The following is an 18844-nucleotide window of genomic DNA, read 5'->3' on the forward strand; positions in this document are numbered from 1 at the left end:
ACATGATCAATATCCCCCTGGCGTGCCTTTCTCATGCGGTATACTGTGAGGTTGTGGGGTGGAGACTTTGATATCATACCTCTGGGCGATTTACTTTATAGTGGACCACAAATAAGAGCGTCACCGCACAAATGGACTACATAATGATGGGGCTATAGTCCATCTTCTGCCTGCAAGGGGGTGTTGACACGGGCTCTTAACAAACTCAATAAGTCCATTACGTTTGAAAGGCTGCCTTTCAAGAAGCCAGCTCCATTTCACAGGATGCTCTGCGATTCTCCTCCATCCATACCCAGCACCACAAAAGTAAACTACACAAAATGGTGACCACATGAAGTGCACACAGTGAATGTGAAAGGAAGTCAGACATGGCACTCTAGTCAAAAAGAAATAAACGTCTCATTTAGAAACAACAACAGCACAGGAGGTGTAACTGGAAGGCTGCTTTATTGGTAATAAAAAGGTTCGTGCTCAAATGAAGACAATCTTTCATATATTCTTACCAAGAGTCCAAGTGGTTGTGCAACACACCATCATATTGTACTGTATAACCTCTTTTATCACGGTGTCAAATGATAACAACAGTTTGAAAAGCACTTTTTTTAATTTTTCAGCAAAAAAAAGGAAGAAAAAAAAAACGCCCATAATAAACCATGCTTTAAAAAAAAAAAGAATGAGTCCTATAATCAAATATTGATACAAAAATAAATTTCAGATGGAAACAGAAATATATAGAAGAAAGAAAACCAAAATATAGAAGGCAAGCTGCTTTTTCACAAGCCAAGTGGGTGACACACATAGCACTAAGAACAGGACTTTTTTTTTTGAGTTAGCTGTTTTTCTGTTAACATCACACACTGTTGAATATTAAGATGAAGTGGGGTGTCCGGATCATCCTCTGGCAGTATTTCTAAGCCGACATCCCTGATTAATGTTGTGCTCACCCCCCAAAACCTCCTACCCTCCACAGTTTCGAAATATGTTTTGGTTTCTTTCTCTCTCTCGCTCTCTTTAACATTTTTTTTCAGTGTGGCATTGACATCCAAATTTGCAGAAAAAGCAGAAAAAAGGCACATGCCATAGAGTGGAACACTAGAAAGAAACCATTCAACGAAAATAACGTGAGAATGAGAAGCAAGTACGCGACTCTGTGTGTTGAGCTGCAATGGCACTGATGTGTGGGCATGTGAGGAAAACATTTTTTTAAAAAGTCCCCGTGGTAGGAATTGTCTCAGGGTGCGTGAGGCAGTCAGTCACACCAGCTGACGTCCTTCTTGGACGAGATCACCGGTGATGTTGGTGGGCAGTGAGGAAAAGTCACCTTCGTGTGTCTGTGACTGTGGGTGCGTCCTGTATACTCTGACCGTGAGAGATATGACAGTTAAGTGAGAAATGTGCTGGTAACATTATCCGTTTGTCATGTTTAGGCTACATCCAGTAACATCGCACATGAGATATTCCCCAACATAGAAGGGTGCTGGAAACAACCAGTTTTAGACATCCACTGAACGTGTTGCACATAAATTAAATGTGACAAACAGTGTTCTTCTGTTTTACGTATATACATATAGACATATATGTATACATGTATATATCTTTTGTATTATATAATATCTATATTTCATTCAATTTCCGTCAACAAAGTGAAAAGTGTCTCAAAAAATCCAAAAGGTAACAAATGTGACAAAGGGCATAGCTGGAAGCCATTCTATATTGTTGTTATTATTCTCTTTTTTTTTTCGATTATTAGTAGTAACATTTTTAAAATTCCGTATTTACAAAAAAACACAACAAAGCATGCCGATAAAATAAAAGAATATAATACAATATTTATAGTTTCTCTCAAAAAGTTCATTCTTTTTCAGCGATTGTGCCATTTACATCAGAGCCTGCACTGTACATATATATGTTTTTGTGTTCTTTTTATTTTTTGTCTTTTTTCGTTTTGCTCGTTTTTCTTTGTTTTTCTTTTTTCTTTTTTCAAGTGTGAATGCATCATTCTAAAACATTACATCCAAGATGAGCATGGGTAAATCTGATGACGTTACCTACACCTCCTGTGGTTCTCGTTGGGAATGTATTTGGTTTCAGTGTGCAGCAGCCAAACTGATTCAGAGACCTCATATTGTAAACAAACCTCAGTCATTGTTGTACAGGGGATTCTGGTATAGGCAGTGTTAAACACACCAAATGGCATTAGTGGTGTGATGATGGATGCCGGATTTAAGTCCGGTCATCCACTTATAAATAGGACCATCACTCCTGTGTAGAAAACAAATGGCAGAACACCTATGGAGGCAGTTGCGTCTTGTCTAGAAACAGACAAAGCCTCAGTTTTTTGTCTTTGTTTTTTTTTTTTTTGTTTGTTTGTTTTTTAATATGAAAAACACCCACAAAGCTTATTATACAACATAACTGCGTCGATGAGAGGCCTGCTGATGTATTTTTTCGGCGAGTGTTAGCCCTCCTAACTCCATTCCTGGCTAATTACTTCTGAAGCAGGTGACAGCGTTTTGAAAGGCTGCAAATATGTGAAAAGATGGTGCGAGTCTGGGTCCAACACCACACAGTGTTTTGAGAGGTCCCACAAAAGCACATTGATACACTGACAAACATGGGACTTTCAGCACTCCGACTCAGACCAAAGCACTACTCTGTTCATCTGCATTCATCTTCTCATGGCAGTCAGTCTTTAACTCTGAAGGGAAGATCTCGAACTATTTATTGGTCCACCGTTATCTGGTGACGCTTATCACACAGCAACCTCCCTGAAATACCAAACAGCATCCATTCAACACTACAGCTGAAAACCTTAAGCCCTATCGCTATCCACCTTACTTATACGCTGGGCGTGTCCTGGTGATAATTCTGCTGCTAACTCTGAGGTATCAGATGGCCAGTGTCATTCCCACTGATAAAAGCCATTAAAAGGACATCAGAGAAGGACTTCAAGGCTTTTTCCTGAAGCTGGCAACTCAACATGTTTGAAAAGCACTGCCTAAGAAATCATTCACTGGGAAATTCTGAATCAGTAAAAGTGTTCAATGTTTTTACCCAAACAATTTTGAGTTCTCCCACTAGCCCTATACACTCACACACACAAAATAAAAGAACCAACGGGAAAGAAAAAACTAAAACCACAACCATATTTCTGTCCCCTCTGCAGGAACTACAGCAGTAAAGGGAACACCAACTGATGCACGAGCACTAGTGCCATATATGGATTCCTTGGCGTGAAACATCACCTCCTCTTGCTGCCCTAATAAGGACCACAGGAAACAACAAAAGTGACTCCATGGTGAGTAAACAAAGAGATGTATGCCCCAGATTTGGCCCTCTAAATCTGTGCAGCCTCAACATGAGGATATTCTGCTTCATAATACTCTTTATTGTTGATAAACATCCAAAGCGGCAAAAAAACGCTTCGACTTCGTGTTGTTGGCTGATCCGACTGAGACTTTGCATCTGAGTACTTACATCTTTCATTCACATTAAAAACAAAAATAATTAGGAGCTGAATCAGAAGATCTGTCAGTTCAAAAAGGAAAACTAGTGAAGGGTGACAGGGATCATAGGAATATCATTCCCCCAATACTCTTTGTTTTCCATCTAAAGTTCTTGTAATTTCCCGCGTGGACAGCCTCTAACTTGTAGTCAAGCCACTGCAGTGGTCTGAGAATTAGTGTCTTGTGGACTATGATTACTCATGCATGATTCCTGGTCAAAACATGCCTTCATGCAAGTCATTTCTATGCATTGAACGAGCACAATAATTATTATTTATCTGGAACTCGGTCTGAGCAAGTCTCCTTCAGCCCAAGTCAAAACGATGACTAATGACCCCTACCCAGTGAGTGTGAAAGCCCATGTAGAAAATGTCTTTTTCAATGTCAGTATAACAAAGAGAAGATGGAAAGACCAGTGACATGGGCTAAATGTTATCTTTTTTTTCTTTCCTTTTTTTTTTTTTTGCTGCTCAAATAATGTAAAGATGCAAGTATACTCGGCACAAACAAACAAAAATCTTTGTCTACGGTTCTGGGTTCCCCCTCCCTCACTAGTGTTTCTTTCAAAGCTAAACTTGCTTGGTTGATCACTGTTTTCTCCTCGATAAAGATGGTAAACTCAGCATTTAAGACCCTCCTTTAGACTGCTAATACAGTTCTCTTGGGATCGGCATGATCCAGTCCCGCAGCAAAGCTCCGGGTTCCACACTCGGTGGTGGCAGGTATTTCGCAATTGTCCAATAATCTTGCAGAGATTTCTGTACCTTGGCAGTTGGTCCCCAAAGAAATAGTGTGCCAATGGCCAGCACACTGTGAGTTACTGTTTTTCAGCATTGTTTTTTTTTAATTCCTCATTTCTATGAGCTTGGTCTCAATGCAGAAAAAGTTCAGCAGTAAACTGATTGTGTTTGGTTCAGCTGTCTTTGACGACATAGGAAACCACATTGCCTCAGCAGTATTTGAATATGTAAACATTTTTTTTTTTGTTGGGTTTTTTTTTTTGTTATATTTCTCTTGCTTGCAAATGATCATCACTTTTTTGACATTTGTTGGGTTCAGGCTCAGAGTCTCATCTGACTGTGTTTATTGGGTTTTAAGAGTCACTGAATCCTAACACTTGGATTCCCACTCATCTTTTTGGTTTTTGTCCTTCTCTTTCCTGGCCCACTCCTCCTTGTTATCATCCTGTTTCTCCTTTTCGGGTTTGGTCACGCTGTCATAAGACGGCAGAGAGGCTGTGGATGGTGTGCTCTCCTTCTTCTCCTGATTGGTCCCACCGTTCTCCAGCTTATTGTTAGCAAAAATGCGCTTGAAGATGATGCCGCGCCTGATGAGGTGAGCGCGGTAGGCATTCTGGATAGTTCTGGCAGAGACATCCTCCTGTTTGCGGCGGAGGGTGGTGGTGATGGGTTCATACGACACTTTGGAGGGGTTGGCTGCCACGAAACGCTCCTCCATCTGCTGCCTCAGCATGTCCAACTCACCGCTGTCACCCAGCACACGCTTTGTGAAGGCAAACAAGATGTCCAGGCAGTGTATGCGATCGCCACTCACCATGGGCATGTCCATGGCAATTAGTTCTATAGTGTTGGGCTTTGGCACACGAAGTGGGTGCTCCAAAGCATCGGCAAAGTCAGGTAGCTTGGCAAAAGAAATGAACTGAGAGGCAGTGGGATCGAACTTCTCCCAGATCTCATAGAAGGTCTCAAAGTCGTCCTCGCTGAGGGGATCAGCACTTTCCTCTGTAGCCACGCTGAAGTTCTCCAGGATGATGGCGATGTACATGTTAACCACAATCAGGAAAGATATGATGATATACATGACAAAAAAGAAGATCCCCACTGACGGGTTACCACAGTCACCTTTCACTGAAGTCCCAGGGTTCTCCAAGTTGGGATCACAGTCTGGCGGGTAGTTGAGGATCGGCAGTAGCAAGCCATCCCAGCCAGCCGATGTGGTGATCATGAACAGGATGATCATGCTGTTGCCAAAGGTCTCAAAGTTGTACAAGTCATCAATCCCCGCTCCATGTTTTACGTAGCCAAAGTTAGACATGCCAAATATGGAGAAGATGAACATGACGAGGAAGAGCAGTAGGCCAATATTGAAAAGAGCTGGCAGTGACATCATCAAAGCAAAGAGTAAAGTCCGGATGCCCTTTGCTCCTTTGATCAGACGAAGAATACGGCCAATGCGAGCCAACCTGATTACCCTAAACAAGGTCGGTGACACAAAGTACTTCTCAATAAGGTCAGCCAGGAACATACCTGAGAAAAAGGAAAAGGGGAAAAAAGGAAGAAAGGAAGAGAGTATAATCAGTATTTAACTTCTTGAGGTGATATTTCTAAATCATGTGCTCTCTACTTCATCTTTCATGTCTCTCACTCACCAACAATGGACAGGATGACCACCACAACGTCAAAGATATTCCAGCCGTTGGTGAAGTAATAGTGGCGGAGCGCAAAAAGCTTCAGCAAGAACTCCGTGGTAAAGATTACAATAAAGATGAAGTTGACCCAGTAGAGGACGATCTCGGTTTCATCTGACTGATCGTCCGTTTCCACCATCATGGTGACCATGTTGAGGCAGATTAGTATCATGATGGAGATGTCAAAGACTTGCTGCGTCACAAAGTCAAACACCATCCCTTGGATTTTATTCTAAATGGTCAGAGGACAAGGAGATAGACATATAATCAGGTTTTAGCCAAACATGTTATATGCTGAATAAGCTAACACATTTGTCTAATGAAAAAATACTACCTGCGGTCGAGGAATAGGTTTCTGTGGCTTTTTGGATCCCAGTTTTTTCATGGCGTTGTAGTACTTCTTCTGTTCCTCTGTCATGAAGATGTCCTGACCTCCAAAGTAAAGGGACAAAGACAGATTTGGTTATAATCATATCCCAACAAAATGGAAACTCGCTGTACAAAACAGGAAATTAAAATTTTCTTATCTTTTTCTTTTGCTGGTTGAAGTTGTCAATGATCACACCAATGAAGAGGTTCAGGGTAAAGAAGGAGCCAAATATGATGAAGACAACAAAGTAGATGTACATGTAGATATTGACTTCATAGTCAGGCTGTTTCTCCACCTTGGAGAAAGGAAATCATGTGTGAAAGCAGTTTTGTATTTTATTAACACAACATGTAAAGGAACAGTTTAAGACCATCTTGCCAAGAGTTAAAGGAAGAGTTACAATTTAATTCTCCAAATTCACTATCAAGACTGGAAACAAGAAATAGATCGGGTGGCTCCGCCCAAAGGTAATGAAATCTGCCTCTCAGCACTTCTAAATACTAATAATAAACAGTAATTTATTTTATGTAAGAAACATAAAAACTGAAATCATCATTTCATGGAATTGGGCTATTTCCCCTAAAAAGTTATAATTTTTTTGCCACTTTATCACAATTCAGCAGAAGGTTTTTAGCCAAAATGTAACAAATTAAATAAACAAAATGTTGAACTACTTTTTTAAGAGCAATTTGCACACTTGCACAAAGTTATGTATCCCAAATTAGACTCAGACAGATATATAGATATACCTCTCTTGAATCCACAGCTGCATACATAATGTCCATCCACCCTTTGAATGTGGCCTTTTAAAAAGAGAGACATGGTTAAATATTTTTGCATAAACTAAGAAAATAATAAAAAGAAAATTATAAATTGCAATCATGGCAAACCGAAACTGAAGTACATCCTGTGGTACAGCTTGTGCACAGAAAGAAGCGAGTGAACAAAGAAAAAAGGTATATGAAGAGACGAGCCAATATACACCATGAATATGAACAACAGGCATCATAGTACTGTGAAAAGCAAAAAACAAATGGATTGTGAAGTAACAACAGATCTTTAAGTGTAGAACACGAAGAAACACAAAAAATGAAAGTAAATGAGAAAGGGGAAAAAAGGCAGAAGAAAAAGGAAATGGATTCTGTGAGCGACTAGGTGTGATGCTCTCACCACTTGCAGCAGCGCAAGATAGCCGGCGCCCACATTGTCAAAGTTGATTTTGACATTCTTCCACCTGACCTCAGAATAGTTTTGGTTAATGAGTTCGAAGCACTGGGTCTTGTTGTCGACCACGCTGGTGGGAAAATATTCCTCGGATGTCTCATTGAAACAGTAGTAGTACTTGCCCGCAAAGAGATTGACCCCCATGATACTGAAAATCAGCCAAAAGATGAGGCAAACCAGCAACACATTCATAATGGAAGGGATGGCACCCACCAAGGCGTTGACTACCACCTAGACCAGACCAGGGGAGACAGGACATGACAATGTCAGAACCGTAATAACGAACACACATCACTCCACCCCTGTGACGCTACATATTGTTATGGCTTTACAGGTAAAATTCACCATTTGATACAGGTGTGTTAAGAGGAGCTGTGAAATTCCACTATGGCTTCATGTAGATGAAAACACAGCACTGTGTGGTGCATACTGAAGTGTGGGCAATTACTAAGAAGGAGAGTTGTATCAGTCCCAGCCTAATTAGAGCAGCACTGATGCGACTCTGATATGCTCTTTGATCTGCTGAAGCATGCAGCTAGAGCTGCTTAAGGGACACTCAAGCACACACACACACACACACACACACACACACACACACACACACACACACACACACACACACACACTATAGCTCTATAGTGCCACCCATATAAATACCTTTAAGAGTCGTATGTTTATGATAAAAATGGTACATTTTTAAAAATAAAAGTCATTTTTATTTTTGATGTTATCATTTTTACTATTTTGCACATGGCTTTCACATGTGATGTGGATGCATTTATTAAAACAAAACCAGATTGTAAGTTAATATCTGCAAGTAATGGTAGCATGTTAATTTGGCTTGACTATTTATACACTACAGTATATTTGGTTCTATTAGGTTGTAAATAGGTAATAAGCATCCGCACACAAACACATGTTCCAAGGCACCAACCTTACAAATATATTTTAGAATTGCATATTTACAGTATAAATGGTACTTAAAAAATAAAAACCAATTTTATTTTTATAATGATCTTTTCTCATATTTAGTACGTGACATGTACATGACTTTCACATGTGATGTCTAGTATTAAACTACCACAGTATGGCAGAAAATGTTATAACAGTTACTATAAATAAAAGTCATTTAATGTCTGTAAGTGACTGTAACATGTTGATCTGGCTTGACTATTTATACACTACAATATATTTGGTTCTGTTAGGTTGTAGATCGGTAATAGGCATCCAAACACAAACACATGTTCTAAGGCACCAACCTTACAAATATATTTAAGAATCACATATTTACGATATACATGGTACTTTAAAAAAAAAATCACTATAAAAAGCCACTTTTTTAATATGATAGTTTCTATTATTTGGTGCATGGCATGACTTTTACACGTGGAGTATTAAACAACCACATTATGGCAGAATTTTCAATGACAGTTTCTATATTAAAAAACACAAGTTAAGTAAGTTAATTTCTTAAAGTGACTGTTACATTTTAATTAGACTATTTATACACTGCAATATATTTGGTCCTATTAGGTTGTAGGTAGCACTCACAAGCACCCACACATACACATAAACACACTTCCCAAGGTTTATCTCTGTTAAGACTCACAAAATTGCCAAGTGTTCCTGTTATTATTTTACATGTACGTAAATTAATTTTTTATATCAATTTACAAAAAACTAATAAAGATCAAATAATAAAAGAAAAATTTGACAGTTTTGCAAGTGTGAAATACAATTTCCTGAAAAGTTGATTCTGTTCATCTGGACGTAGCGTTTTCATTTGGAGAAATCTTTTGTCACTCATCCAAATGACCTATACAGGTCAAACTTATAAAGAGTACACTCGCATAATGACTGAAACTAGCACCACTGACAAACAATGGGCTGTGAGGTCAATGATCGTTGTTGATCGATGGTCATGACAATATGCATTGATCAAGAAACTGACCTCACAGGCCATTCTTCGCCAGTGGTTCTAGTTTCAGTCGTTGTGCAAATGTACTCTTTATAAGGTTGGGGAAACCTGCAGTTAGCTAAGGCTGAAGAAGTCACTTGGATGAGTGACAAAACATTTCTCCAACTGAAAACGCTACGTCCAGATTAACAGAATCAACTTTTTGGGATTTGCTTACCTGGATGAGCATGCATCAATACAATCTGCAATATTTTTGACTACTTGATGTGTGTAAGTTTACATCAAAGAGCTTTGGTTGTCAGTAAAAAAAATTTAAAGTGTTTTAATGCCATAGCATTATGAAGTGTCCCCTATTACCACCCCAACCGTAGACAGTCAATATTTCTAATACAGCTTACTTTTGTTCCCACAACTAGCCCATTAAATAATATAACATTATAGCAGTAATACATTTTTCCCACCACCACCCCAAAATCTAGCAATCAAATCCAATATCCAATGTATTTGTCATTGCCAGTACTAAGCTCAGCACATAGTGAACCGCTCACTACCAGTGTTAGGCAGGCCGACCAGCAGCTCTCAGGCAGACAGCTGAGCATGCATGTCTTTGGCAGACTCGTTTTGTGGAGCCATATTCCCTCCTCATTGCAAACAGATAGGGAGGAGCTCTAGAGCAGGATTCTCTCAGCGTGTGCACGACCTTCACCCGCTGACTTGAGCTGAATCAGCGGGGATGCAAAGGGTACACTATTCAAATATTGTTTTTTATTGTTAAATGCAAACTGATAAAAAACAACAAGAGTTTTTCAAGTAACATTAAAGGACTAAAAGGCATGCAATTCACAAAATACCAGATTTCCCTTCACAGTGGCGCCAATGCACGTGCTGAGAGAATGACTCTTTTTGATTGAGCTAAGAAACAATTTAACCGCTCCCAAAAATTCAATGTTTTGAAAAAAAAAAAAAGAATTAGGCCATGCTGTGTGGAAAGCATTCTCAAAAGAGGGAAAATGGCTTTCAAAAATGCAAAATACATGCGTGTTACATGGCATTGTGCAATCTCAAGAACTGCTCAAATCAATACATAAATAAACAGAGAAGTGTGTGGATAGAGAGATAGCAGCTAAAGAGATCAAGGCTGAAACCATTATGATATGTGGAAAGCATCTACAGCCTAATGTAGCAGAGGTGAACGACCATAGCTTGACCATAGTGTATGCAGGAAATTAATGTCAATGGGGTTCAGAGGTTACATACAAAGACCCCATAACATTTAAGGCTAGAAAAGCTAGAAAAGCTAAATCTGCCAGGTTACTACAACTTCAACTTTAGTGGATTTGTAAAGAAAAAAGGGCATGTACTGAAGCTGCATTCCTGTGAAATGCATTTGTCAAAAAGCTGGAACTGAAATTGCAGGGCAGAATTACGAAAAAAAAAGAGAGCCAAGTACAAGGTCAGAGCCATTGCGTGTTAGGTAGTGCAATGCATTTCACTGTAGCTTCACTGCTCACTCGGATCGGCTCAGTTGCATCAGGACTCAGCCAGTGACTGTTTTTTTAAAAGATGTAATTGTTATAACTCCCCATAATCTCCTGTATTTGGTGTCATCTCTCTATTCATTTGATTCTCTATTCATTTATTTATTGTTTTGACCTCAATTTTTTTTCATTTCCAGTTCAAACAAAATGGTAACTCGATTGATGAACATAGACATTATCGTAAAAAACTGATACAGCAGGATTAAATTCCTCAAGTTTGTTTCCTTTCACATTACTGGGCCACCCTCACCTCTCTTACCACATACTCCCAGTGAATGAGTTAATTCATAGGGGCATTGGTTTTGGCAGCCGTTCACTATATTTAGGCAAATGTGCCAAACCCAAAAATGACAACTTATCTTTGTGCAGCTCAAACTCAAACTGCACAATTAAACCAAAGAAATTTCAGTGAAACGTTTATGACAACATCCATAAAGCCTATCCAGGGCCTAAAAGCGCTGATGTCTGCTCTTGTGCAACGGCATCATATTTTAGTCGCTGGATATGTAGTATGAATGAAATTTCACTACGAGTCAAATTTGAAGATTGAATCCACTTATGGTCAATCTGCCCTTAAAATAACCACCTAGGCCTTTTGTCTTTTATCTGCTGGTCTGTCATTTTTGGGACATGCTTAAGAAGGACGACACATTGTCTGTCTAGGGTTGAGAGTGTTGCTCGAACGCTGTAGTGCTAGCGAACCAACGGGGTACCGTCCACCCAGAACTCAAAGTCAGAGTTTAACTGGGCCTGTTGTTGCCTCCCAGTTTCACTTCCTGTGGGAGTGGAAGGCAACAGAAAGCTAGGGCCTGCTGTATGCGCTACAGAATGCGGTGCCATGACATGACAGCAGTAATGCCTTGTGTGAAATGGCAGCCTAACATATTTGCAAAGCTTCTGCCTGCATTCCCAAAGGAAGGCATTAAGACTCGTTATACATACATTAATATGCACAGTTTTGAGAAGCATTTGCATTAAGAAGCTGCCACCAGAATGAACTGTTAGCAGATCGTTTACTTTAACAGTAGAACTCAAAGTGCTGACACTGGCAGAAGCTTAACAAATACTTTCCTCCCAAAGCCACAGCACTGTGAGTGTGTGGTTTCTGTCTCAGTCCCTGATGCAGAAAGATCCTGGACAAGCAAGAGAGAGTGTGGTGACCCTCCAGCAGTCTGGCCCAGCTGAACCGGGTCGAGGTGGAGTGAGTAGTGAAGGGGTAAGGGTGCGAAGGAAGGGGAGAAGGGGGGAGGAAAGGTGGGTGCTGCACAGTGCCGCATATGTGGGGCTGAGGAAAAGGTGGGGAGAGTCTGAGGTGAAGAGGAGAAGCTCAAACTAGAAGACAAGGCAACCAGTCCCAGTATAAAGAGAGGTAAAGACGAATGAGATCAGGAGACAGAGAGAGTAAGAAAGAGAAAGCGACAGAAGGGACTACGGGTGACAACAACCAGGTGCAACCTACTACTACCGCCAGTCACAAAGATGACCAATCAGATCTTTGTATCATAGGAAGAGACAGCCCAAGCAACCAGAGGTACTGTAGCAGCAAATAATTTCTGCTCTGCAAACCGACTCAGTTTGTTCTTACAAATAAGACACGCTCCTCTGAGCGGTTGTTTGGCAGTCGTCCTGCACACTGAGTTTTTGGTGTGACTGGTTAGGCAGAGATTTTGGTGTCCCGCAGCTCCTCGGTTCCTGCTGGTTGTTCTCGATGCCAGATGCATTGAGGGATGGTGTGAGCTGAGGAAGAGGGGAGGTTATGGGAGCAAGAGGGAGCGGGGCATGTGGAGGGGAGAGGGGTTCTCAATTGAAAGCAGTGGTTGAGAATCAGGCCAAATGAACAGCTAATTGTTGATTTGAATGCTCTATGAGATGGCATGTAAGTCTGGTTAGCTTTGACCAATTTGGCATTCACTTTGGCCAATCAAGAAGAAACAAAGTAAAATGAAGTCATCGGAAATTGCAATTTGTCACTCGTGTGATGAGGCAGCTTTGTGAATAAGATTTCAGTTGCTCTTTGGGCAATTTTAATGATGAAACAAATCAATTTATGCTTTTTTTCTTTTTCTTTTTTTGGTTGCTGTTGTTAAAGAAATTCAATTGAAATACACGTTATTCTACTAGTAATACAACTTTAGTGTTACTTTACTCAATCTCCCAGCTGCATCATGACTTCTTATTTCGCTCTAACAAAGGCATGGTACAGGATTGCGCATGGAAGGGTGACTTTTTGGATTTCATTTCCTGTTCTTTTAAAAAAAACAATCTCCCAATATTTTGGAGGTTTTTTTTAATTTGTTTTGTTTTTTGTTTTTGTTTTTTTGTCTTCTTAGTTTGCTTTTAGATCAGTTCTAGCATGCTTTAAACTGTTGAATGGGCATGCGGAAGGATCAGCTGCTTAGCTTTGGATCTTACCCTCATCCCTTCAAAACGTGACAAGGCTCTGAGGGGTCTCAAGGCCCTTAGTGTCCTGAGTGATTTAATGGGCCCTAGATCGGAGTAGCCCAGCGCATTAGCTACAAGGCTGACTATAGACACCTACACAAAAACAGAGAAGCAAAAGAGGTTCCAAACTGTTAGAAGTGAGAATATTCACTAGGGAAGAGAGACGGCCCTGGTATAGGCGGAGAGTTGCTTGACATACACACATAAATCTATGCATGTATATGCATGTATAATATTGCATTTATACATGTATATACACTGAGAGAGAAGATCAGTGTTTAGTATAGGTTTTATGTGCGTAGTATTTTTAGAAGCAGTAGGCCAGAGGGATTGTTTGTTATTTTTGGGCAGTTGACGAGATGTGAAAAGTCCTTTGTACCTGCAAAGAAATTTGTGGTTGAGAGAGAGAGAGAGGAGGTAGAGACATAAGACTCAAATAGAGGGTCAATTAGACAGAAAAGAGTGCTACATGATCTAGTAAAGATACAAGCGAAGGGACTGGAAGAGCAGAGGAAGAGGATTTGGGGAGGGAGGGAAGGAGAGAGGTTATCCTGTTAAAAACCCAACAGACTTGAGAGCCTTACCCTTGCCCCTCTAACACTGTCTCTCCATGTCGCTCTTGGGCTGAGGCATAAAATCCCATATAATTTAAGACAGACAAACTAACGGAACCTAAGAGAAAGAATACAAGTGAACATGTACAAGTGTGTCATTTTACCATTTTCTTTCTCAGACATCAAATCATATTTGCTACACAGCATTTAGAGTCATAAAGGAGAGCCACAGTCACACGAAACACACACAAGAAACAGGGATGGAGGTTAAGGGCACATCAGATATAGTTATTAGCACTGGATGGCACTGAAAGGACAAAAATACACAGAGTACAGTCGAGTTACACACAGTTAACAATGGTTAACAATAACGGCACACAACCTCAAAGGAACTGGTGAGGGCCCTTATTGTGCCCAGCAGCAGTCAGGAAGAGATCGCCACAGCTGAAGAGCAATTAATCCTCAAGTTAACTAACTACTTCACAAAACTGTGCACACATGCTCAGCAGTGGTAAATGTACAGAACTCTTATCGTAGCAATAAATCACTGTGAAATTTAGATCATGTCTATACAATTTTGCTCTGGTAACAGAATCATTTAAAGCACTGAGTGGTATAGCCATTCTAAGCTAAGCACATAAACAGCATTGTTTTGCTAAGCAAGGAGGAAATGGACTATGGAAAGTGTGGTCAATAAGCTGCACTCACGTTCTTTGAGTGCTCAGAAGTGCAGTATTGACAGCGCCTTGATGAAGTTGCCTTAAAGGCCCTAGCCGCCATTATAGCCTGTCTTCAGCACAGGAAAGCATCGCAAAGATAAAAGGATCGCTTGGATGGATGCACATTTTTCAAGATGGAACCAACGTATCCAGCTGTATAAGAATCTGGCCTTTTTTTGCAGGAATTGTACCCTCAGGAAGTCTTTTCTTTCCATAAATGCAATTTCCGTGATGCTGACGGGTCTAAAACAGGGGGCGCACCAGTTCCTTACAAATAAGGAAAAATATCAACAGTAAACACATGTGAAAGCACCTCCAACCAGCCACCGACACCAACCGGTCAAACTCACCGCAAGAAGTACACAACATCCAAAGCTTACCAAAATCACGGAGGGAGGTTTATAACAGGCAAAATCTTCATTTTGACTGATGCCATCATCAACACAGACGACATGAGACTTAAAAGTCTATAAAAGCTACAGGAAAAAAACACCAGGAAAAGTATCGGCTTGTATTCAGATTTTCTTCTTACTATATATAAAATGAATAAACCAAAATAAATAGACAGAGAAATTGACATTTCTCCAAGCGCTTACTTTGTGGTACTTACTTTTTAAAAAATCGTTAACCTTGCCTCTTGAATGAATTAGCATCTATACTCAGGGGGAGACAGTAAAATAAAGATTTTGCCTTAGTCTGCACTACAGTGTTTGGGGTAATTGTCACCTTCAGCCTGACCCCTTGGAGAGCCCCCATTTGGGGTGCCTGGCCTCTGGCCCACCTGCTGGGCCAGCTGTGTGGTAGCGGCCTCAGTGTCTCAACGTCCTTCTCAGAGAGCTCTGCAAGGCAAGGCCAATGACATCTGGGGCTGTGATCCCATGATGACGACAGCACAAACCAAACAGAAATAAAACCAACTGAAAACAAAGGGAAAAACACAACAAAACAATGATAATAATCTGAGTGAAAAAGAAAGATGAATGAAGTATGACCCCTGTCACCCTGATGCTCACACACCCCAGTGTCAGTTATCTAGCCTAATTTTACTGTCGTATGATAAACAGATTATTTAAGACAAAAAGGTATATTAATGTGTACTCAAATATTAAACATCTGCTTCTGTGATTTAAGAAAAACGAGTTGAGTAAATGAATGATGACGATGCTGCAGACTGACTTAATGTGGCCGTAATATAATAATAAACACATAATAAAAATACAAAACACATTTTGAATGAAAATCAGTAAAACACAAATCAAATGAAAAACAGAAAGATACATAAGAGGGAAATGAAGAGGGACACACTCATAGAAAGAGCCAAGCACATCCACACTCTTAAAAGTCACAGGCTGGTCTAATGATGGTGCCCTCCCCACCACCACCCCTGCTTTCTGAGTCCATGGCGATGGTTTCACCCAACAACACAGGACGGCAGAGGCACATGGAGGCCATGACACAGCCCAGACTCATCAAGCACAAGTTCTTTGGTTCTTTTTTCTTTTTTCTTTTGTTTATTTCTTTGGAGGGGGAGCGCTAGTGAAGACCAAACTTACCATCGGCTGCCTGTCACCCACCATCATTACATCTCAGCACAATATCACCACATTCCTGAGGTTACACTTTCAAGAGGGAATAAAAGGAGGATGGGGGGAAAGAAGGGAGGAGGGACATCACTTCTCTGAAACATGGTCACAACTTGGGAAACATAGCACCTCACATTGCCCAGAGTGTGTGATGAGACAACACACTTACAGGTAGGGAGTCTAAAGTGGCGAGAACCACAATCAGTACGGCGTGGTATGATTATAATCAATACTATCAATACAAGATCTATGTGAGCTTTATGTGTCAACATTAAACATATCAATAATAAATAGCTTCTGTTGTTTTTCTGAATGCTGTTTTAAACTGTACAAACATGAAATGCTTTGTTTAGGCTTAATGTGGCTTTCCTAGAGGATGTGATACATATAATATGCGTGTATTTGCTGTAGGGGGTCTGAATAACACAAGCTTATAATGGCAACCTCTGATACGAGTCCATTCACGGGGGCTGAGGTGTTGGACACTGTGGAGAGGTGGTTAGTTCAAGCAGAAAGTCAGAAGTCAGGAAATTCTTTTTCTATCCTGCTCTGCTACCTGGTGCTGACTAATTCCTGAATCAACATGTAAAATTCAAATCATTCAGGCATCTTACATCCAGATGTTTACCCTTATTTATCCCCCATTAGACTGAATTTGGAAACTCAGAAGCATCTAATATTATCTTATATAAAATTGAAAGCATTGAAATTAGAGCAGACCTGTTATGTTTTCCCTATTTCATAATGATGAAAGCTCATATTGAACATGGCCGAAGTTTCAGAAAATGAGATTATGTGGAAGTAATCCCTGTGACTGCTCTAAACACTCATTTTCAGACCTTTTCTAGTCTTGGCCCAATGTGACTGTAAGCATAGGCACACAGCTCTGGCTGTGAGTACAGCAGCCCCCGCACGCCTACTGTTTATACCTTCTGTTTGTGAGGGGCAGCCAATCGAGAGGAAAATGGCTTTAAGAGGAAAGCAGCACCAAACTGCTAGTTTCAGATGGAAGATAAACTGAAGGGCTGTGTTAGGCCCTGTATAAAAAGAAAAAAAGATTATTCTGTGACTCATGCACAGCTGCTCCATAAGAGTCTAATATTAAAAACGAATGAGTAGGACATTAGGATAAATAGGTCCCCTTTAAATCTTATTTATATGTGTAGCTTCCACAGAATAGACCGGAGAATCATTCCTGTTCTGGACTTTCAGTCTTGAGTGACACGAGGAGCACAGCAGTACACAGAGAGAGAGGATAAAGGTCAGAAACACAGGCAGAGACAGCTTAACAAAAACACATCTTTGACACTTCCCATTGCTCTGAGCATGACTTGAATATGATTGTAATCATTACAATAGGTGACTACACACCTATTGTAGTCGTTAGGTGTGCTCTGATTTGATTCTAATTTGAATTGTCATCAATACACCCAAATATCTGTGTGTGACTTCACTTTATTGCATGTGAAAAAAACATGCGGGCAGGTTTGCGGCGCTAAGCGTGAGCAGTTTTTTGTTTGAGAAGCAGAAAATTATTCCACATATTCAAGCATTTCAGTGATAAACCAAGTAAAATATGTGAATAGCTGCTTGATGGAGTGGTAAAAGGTGGCTCGGGCATGTGTGCCTTCAATATGGACAGACTCCAGTGCAGCCTTGTAAAACACTGTCCTTGTATAATGGAATTACTGTTAAAAGAGATGCCCGCTCACATGCTGCAATCCATGAAGCAGATATTCAGTTAATACCCTGACCCTACAAACCTAACCACACCCGGTCAACAACAAAAGGGTACAAGCCATACGCTGACCAGTCCGGACATTAAAAAGCAAGCTAGGTGAGGTGAGTAACACTGATCATTCAGGGGGACGGCACTTTGACATATTCCCCTCACCTAAACAGCGTTGCAGATCACATGGTTGTTGCAGCCTGTCGGTTTTAATGTTTTGGCTGGTTGGTGTATATGTTATCTGATACTGATACTGCTGATCAAGAGCCTGCATGAGTTTCTGTTGCACCCTATCGCTGTTGAACCAGGGTGTGGCTGCCGAGCAAGTGACTACTCTAGTCTGCAGCTCACACAGGAGGGAACAAGAGCCAGACTTACATCCACAATGAAGAAGTCCAGCCAGCACCAGGCATTGGTGAAATACTTGACAAAACCATAGGCGACCCACTTCAGCAACATCTCCAGGATAAAAATGTAGGTGAACACCCGGTCAGCATACTCCAAAATGATCCGAATGGTCTTCCTCTGCTCAATGTACACATCCTCGAAGGCCTACGGAGAAACAGGAAACGCATTAGTTACAGAGAGAAGACGGTGACAGAAATATTACACGAGATGATTAACGATGCTTCTAATGAAACTGTATATGGCACCACAGCCCAGCCGACGGCTGAATCCTAACTGTGATTTACAGGAAGAAAGAAAATTGTAAATAAGTCCACAAGAATTATATGTCTGCATCCGACCCGTGCTTTGTATTTGGCACATTTAACAAACTCACCAAATCCCCTGTGTCCTCTCCCATCCCATTTAACCACACCACTGATAGGCTT

At 40.6% G+C, this 18844-nt stretch overlaps 1 protein-coding gene across 5 annotated transcripts in view; it reads right to left on the reverse strand.

Annotated features, from left to right (window-relative positions):
• Positions 1–428: 428 nt before the first annotated feature.
• The window catches only part of scn8aa (sodium channel, voltage gated, type VIII, alpha subunit a), a 48754-nt gene continuing 30338 nt past the window's right edge, over positions 429–18844 (reverse strand). For all 5 annotated transcript variants that reach the window (XM_014408812.3, XM_014408809.3, XM_014408813.3 and 2 more), the window contains exons 20-27: positions 18390–18563; positions 13397–13519; positions 7475–7759; positions 7054–7107; positions 6462–6599; positions 6269–6373; positions 5896–6166; positions 429–5773 (exon numbers count right to left, since the gene is read on the reverse strand). In XM_014408812.3, coding sequence (XP_014264298.1) covers positions 4617–5773; positions 5896–6166; positions 6269–6373; positions 6462–6599; positions 7054–7107; positions 7475–7759; positions 13397–13519; positions 18390–18563 — 2307 coding nt within the window. In that variant the 3' untranslated portion in view covers positions 429–4616. The remainder of the gene's footprint in view (positions 5774–5895; positions 6167–6268; positions 6374–6461; positions 6600–7053; positions 7108–7474; positions 7760–13396; positions 13520–18389; positions 18564–18844) is intronic.

Source organism: Maylandia zebra, linkage group LG20 (assembly GCF_041146795.1).
Source record: "Maylandia zebra isolate NMK-2024a linkage group LG20, Mzebra_GT3a, whole genome shotgun sequence".
Classification (NCBI taxonomy): domain Eukaryota; kingdom Metazoa; phylum Chordata; class Actinopteri; order Cichliformes; family Cichlidae; genus Maylandia; species Maylandia zebra.